Below are 6137 nucleotides of genomic sequence, written 5' to 3' on the forward strand. Positions count from 1 at the left end.
CGCCAAAATAATGTCATCAGTTGTACTTGCTGACCTTTTCCAACTCTGCAGCTGAGTAACAGAAGCATGCCACCCAAACCATCTGACATCTGTCTAGTCATACAGTACTAATATGCCCCATTGACTCTGTCTAGTCATACTAATATGCCTCATTGACGATCAAAGTGCTTGTCTTACAGGGAAGCTACACCAGGCGCGTAACTGAAGCGTTCCGTTCACGACGCATAAAATCTATTTTAGACGAATGGTCTATTTTTTTTCGAACGTACACGCCACTATCACGTCTGGTGTAGCTACATACATTAATTATAGTGGAAGCTAATTGTTGCAGCAGACGCAACGCGAACGGAACGCTTCAGTTACGCTCCTGGTGTAGCTTTGCCCTTAGACTTAAGCAGTAACGTTGGGCCTCTTGTGTAGGAGCACTGCAGACGACTGTTGCTTGGCTTGCTGATGGCAGAAGCGGGCTGTTGCTTCATATGGATCCGTAAACTACAGTGTGAGCAAGTCTAATCAGGACGCTTGCATGGGTCTGCCCGCTGGGTTGACACTGCAATAAGAGACGGCGTGGGAGGTGTTCAGACAGAGCTCCCACTTCCTGGGTTCCCAGTGAATTATGCTGTGTGGCCGCTTATTGCAATTATATGTCAATATGGACAGCTGGATTTTATTTAAATTGCGTACTCTATTTGATTATTATTTTTGATTTAAATCTTAAAGTCTTGTTCATATGGTTTTCTTATCGTCTCGTGCAGGTTACTAAGGATTACAGACTGGCAAGGGTATCTGGTCCATTGACATATAATGATATAACCACTACTTCGTCGGAAGGGGGCAAGGAGATGTGGACAGACAAAGAAAAAGACTGGGAGGAAGCAGAAGCTATTGACACAGGTCAGACTAGAGCTCGTAAGATCTGATATGTTCTGCTTATGAGGGGCTTCTGGGGGAAACGGAGGGGGAGTGGGAAGGGGCGCCAAAGATGTCCAATTCATCATGCGTCATTTTGGCCCAATCTCATCTCTGCTCTTTTTTTTTATCATTTCCCCCCCTCTGTTAGTGATAGACATCTAGCCTGGGCATGCTTGTGGATACCCTGAGTTGAATCCATCGGTAGAACGAGTACATGGACATATTTATTTTTGAGTGGGTGAACGTTCCAGTGAAAAACTCATATAACAAAATTGTGCCATGTCATGGAATACCATGAGGAAAATAGCTTGGAATGTCGACTGGATGGATTTTATCTTGTGATCTTGTTTGTTGTGAGTGTGTGTGTGTGTGTGTGTGTTTGTGTGTGTGTACATGCACACTTTGGACTTCCTTTAACCAGAGGCAGATGTGTGCCTTTTTGTGTGTATATGTGAGATTGTGTGTATATGTATGTGTGTATGTGCAGGTGTGTGCATGTTTGCATGTACAGTATGTGTGTCTGTCTGTCTGTCTGTGTATGTTGTCTCTGTGTGTGTTCGTATGTCTCTTCTCTCCTTCTCTCTCTCTCTCTCTCTCTCTCTCTCTCTCTCTCTATCTGTGTGTGTGTGTGTGTGTCCGTGTGTCGGTACATTATTTGTTTTCCCCCTCCATCTAATAACTGCTGTCCATACAGTGCAGTGCACTAAGCTCATTTAATTGTTGCCATTTATTCATGCAGCAGCACTGCCAGCGTTCATGCCAATATGAATGTGCACTAATGAGTTGTCACTCCCCACAAGAGCTGCTTTTGTGTGCGCACATTTCCATGTCCTCAGCGCGGGCCTCCACATCATCATTTGGCATCTGTCTCTATTTAAATGAACATAGTGATACTTTGGTAAATATTAATGGCGTTCACTACAAACAAAAAGATATTCCAGTCAAAAGCGAAATGCTGGTTAAGTGTCGTATTTACAAGATTAGGGGATTGAGCCACGCTTGACCTGTTGTTGCTGTGGTTGTTGTTGTTTGGGGTTGACTGGATGACATTATAATGGTGATGGTGACAAACGTTGCTCTGATATACTCAATATTTGAATAAACTGCTGCCCTGGTTAGATAGAGGCAGAGAGACAGAGTGATGACTGTGTATTAGAAGACTATAAAGCATGCAGGATTGACTATAAAGCATGCAGGATTGTACTGTTATGAGAGCACAGTAACAGGAAGGCTTTGATGCATTTGAGTTTAATATTTGGGACTCCAGACTGATTATTGATGCAGATGTTGGAGGATGCAATAGATTGGATCGACTAGATGAATACGTAAATGTGCCACAGAAAACCATAAACATTTTTGCCTTTAAGTTCCTCATGCCAGCCATCATCAAATCGTTCATTTTTCTTGTTTAATTTGCTCAGATGGAATTTAACATTTTTATTTTTATTGTTTTTTCTTTTAAGTGAGGGCTGGTGGGAAGTGGAATTTTGCCAAAAAGTGCTTTAAGGTGGCACTCACATAGAGATGTTTTAAGGTGGCACTCACATAGAGATGTTTTAAGGTGGCACTCACATAGAGATGCTTTAAATTGGCACTCACGTAGTATAAGTATATATACTCTTTTGATCCTGTGAGGGAAATTTGGTCTCTGCATTTATCCCAATCCGTGAATTAGTGAAACACACACAGCACACAGTGAACACACAGTGAGGTGAAGCACACACTAATCCCAGCGCAGTGAGCTGCCTGCATCAACAGCAGCGCTCGGGGAGCAGTGAGGGGTTATGTGCCTTGCTCAAGGGCACTTCAGCCGTGCCTACTGGTCGGGGTTCGAACCGGCAACCCTCCGGTTACAGGTCCGAAGTGATAACCAGTAGGCCACGGCTGCCCCGATAGAAATGTTTTAAGGTAGCACTCACATAGAGATGCTTTTTTCACCTCCTGGCATTACATTTCACTTGTTTCTCACTGGAATTATGTGAGAGGGGACATCTACAGACCATTGTGACGCAGCTCATTTATTTAAAAATGTGCAAAGCAATGGGTCTTTGCTTAGCTACCTGTCTTTGCAATGCTAGAGAGCTAGCTAACTAGCTAAGTATGCCATATCATAGGAACAATACACAAGCAACTAATATCCATCTCATGTGTTCATTGTTGACCATGTTTTGGAATTCTAGTGACACTCCTGGCGTTTTATAGACAGAAAGGGCATCTCTATGTGAAAGCCGCTTATGGGCACAACGAATCCCTCAGTTACTTATGGGCACAACGAATCCCTGATGAAGTATTTTGACGAAATATCTACCTTCTAGTGCATGGGCTGTTCCACTTCCATTATACAGATTAAATGCATACAGATTAGATGCATGGGCTGTTCCACTTCCATTATACAGATTAAAGAGTCACACCCCAATTTTAGTGGTATTTAACAAGCATAACTTAGACAGCCTGTTATACTTACTTGAGCTGATGAATCAAAGATATGATAGACAGTGAGGATTGCCCTTTGAAAAGCCAAGATATAAGATAATATATCCCAAAAATACTAGCATAACCCAACACTTAATACTATCAAGTGGCACCATCTGGATCCATTCCCAAAATGTACACACTGTTTCTCCTTTGCACATGAAAACCTTCTCAAGATAGCATTCCTGTCAATGCCCTTCCCTACTGCCTTTCAGTGATGTTTGAAAAATACTCCTATGACATGTTACTTCTGCAGGGCAGTCGCTTTCTACTGTACACCTACTATTTTGCGTTTACTCAATATAGCTAACAACTTATCAACAAGCAAACCTGATAGGAAATAATAAATGCATTTACACAGTCTATCGTCATATTGAAAGGTCTGCCAAGATACACATTTCTAAAATGACTCTGTTTGTTTGTTTTTCATTGATTACCAGTGAGACAAGACACACTTTAAACAACTCATTTATGTCTTGACTGAGAAGCCAGCCTAATCCAAGCCCATTGTGTCCGTGTGTGAGATAAATCATCACAGCTGTTTGCGATCTGAAAAGTCAATTTGTCTAAATGCAGACTTCAGATCCACATTGGCTTCAGCATGGGTGTTATGTTGTATAACCGCACTAATGACTGTCAGCATTAACCCTTTAAACTTCCCCTTACGCACTGGCCAAATTTGATTTCAAAAAGTGCACATTCTATGCCAATAGCATATCGCATCTTATTTATCAGAAAATCTCAGCAAAGTTTATTTGGCCACATGGCTTCATTGATTGGGTTACTGTTTTTTTAGAAGAAAAAAAAAAGCCTTCAAAATCCGCACCATCAGAAGGGATCCGTTAGGAGGCTGAATGCATGGAGCTTCACAGACAGAGAGAAAAAGAGAGAGAGAGAGAGTCATCACGTCTCAGCCTCAATGTCCTCCTCCCCTTCCTCCTCCCCCCTCCTCCTCCTCCCTCCTCTCTCTGTCGCCCCCTCTAGGACAAGGAGGTGAACCTGGAGCAGGTGCACCGGCGTATGAACAGTCTCTTGGACGAGGACATGGCGCACAAGCAGCTGAGCGGCCCCTCTATCGAGATCTCTGCACTGGGCATCAGCAGCACCTCCTGCTCAGCCAGCGGCGCCATCGGGCCGAGCAGCAGCACCACCACCACGCGGCCGTCCAGCCAGCGAGACTACCCGGGCCCGCCGGGAGCCCTCTCTGTGACCACCTTCCTGGGCCCCGAGCAGGCTCATGGGGTGCTGGGCCGGACGCTGGGGGTCCCGGGGCCTGGCAGCACTCTGCCCCTGCCCCTCAGCAGCAGCAGCAGCACCACTTCCACCCTCCCCTCCTCCATCCAATGCAAACACCGGGCGCCCAACGGGGGTCTGTTTCGGCAGAGTCCCGGCAAGACCCCCATGCCCACGCCAATGTCCTACCAGGCGATGGCCGGAGGACACATCCCCGGAGCCAATGAGCCGACCCACAGCACGTCCATCTGAGGACCGCGAAACGAGACCTCCCAAACACCCTCCCCCCACCCCGACCCCTCTGTGTGTGCCCCATCATCACACACACACACACACACACACACACACACACATATACACACACACACACACACACACACACACACACACACACACACACACACACACACATATACACACACACACACACACACCACCGCTGTCATTACCTGGTTTCTCCACCAGGGGGGTTTAGCCCACGTGTGTATGTGATGGATTGTGTAGGTGAGCAAAGATAGCAAGAACACAGAAATACAGGAGTAAATATATATATATATATATATATATACATCAAAAAACATATTGAGGGAAAGGTATGGTAAAAAAATACATTTTTATTACAGATGACATTCAAAACGAGAAATGTAGAGAGCTGATTTTTCTTGTATATATTTGTAAATATAGACCAGAGCTGCGTGCGTAAAGCGTATTTTGAATATTCTCAATTTTTGAAGTTCAGTTAAAAAAAAAATATATAAAAAAGTGATCTAAAAAATGACTGTTTGAATGGCTTTGTAAATTTTGTTCTATATGAAGAAAGACGCAAAATTCATTGTGATTGTTTTTTTAAGTGCCGAAACAGAAGATGTCTCTCAACAGTTTATCATAAGATTATATCACACTACTGGAGCATAGAGCTTGATTTCATGACGTCACGCCTCTTTTATAAACACTTGTTTTTGTTTGTTTTTTAATGATCAAAACATTGGTGACTGTTCCTTTTCCGGACTGCTTTAGAACGTTAAAACCACTCATTGCGTTGTTTGTGCGCTTATTCTTTTGTGGCAGCAACGTTCCCAAGTGGACGAGCTTTAAGAAGAGCTCCATAGTCACTGACAGTCATGGGGGTGTGTTCGGGTGCGCGTAAGCTGCACGGGACACAAGGGTTGTGGCGTGTTGAAATGTCTGTGGTGTTTTGTCTTGTGAGACCATCTATTGAGGAGCACAAATGACCAGGAGGAGACGTTTCCATGGCACCCGTCAGATTTGTGTCCCTGGACATTTTCTTTTGTTGTTGTTTTTTGTTTTGTTATCATGTCCTTTAATTGTATCATTCGGGGTGGGAGTGCCCTCAAGCTGGCGGGTCTTATTTTTTACATCTCTTTTGAAACTATATGGTTATTAAAATGACATAAACTCATGTACGAAGACATTATTTCCTTTTGTACTAAAGGGTTTAGACAAAGTATGAATATAATGAGGATGGCCTGCCAGAACACTGGAATGATATAAGAAGCGAA

General features: G+C 43.8%; 1 protein-coding gene across 2 annotated transcripts in view; it reads left to right on the top strand.

Moving 5' to 3' along the window:
* Nucleotides 1–4869, top strand: part of grid1b (glutamate receptor, ionotropic, delta 1b) — a 413352-nt gene extending 408483 nt beyond the window's left edge. Inside the window, exons 16-18 of one of the 2 annotated variants that reach the window (XM_076266603.1) lie at nucleotides 765–894; nucleotides 4369–4509; nucleotides 4558–4844. In XM_076266603.1, the coding sequence (XP_076122718.1) occupies nucleotides 765–894; nucleotides 4369–4509; nucleotides 4558–4844 (558 nt within the window). Of the gene's footprint in view, nucleotides 1–764; nucleotides 895–4368 lie in introns of both variants that reach the window. The other variant, XM_076266605.1, reaches the window with a different exon arrangement.
* The last annotated feature ends 1268 nt before the right edge of the window (nucleotides 4870–6137 follow it).

Source organism: Alosa pseudoharengus, unplaced genomic scaffold (genome assembly GCF_046254945.1).
Source record: "Alosa pseudoharengus isolate Yale_2024_CS ecotype anadromous, Long Island Sound unplaced genomic scaffold, YU_APseudo_1.1 YU_APseudo_1.1_scf_4, whole genome shotgun sequence".
NCBI classification, from domain to species: Eukaryota; Metazoa; Chordata; class Actinopteri; order Clupeiformes; family Clupeidae; genus Alosa; species Alosa pseudoharengus.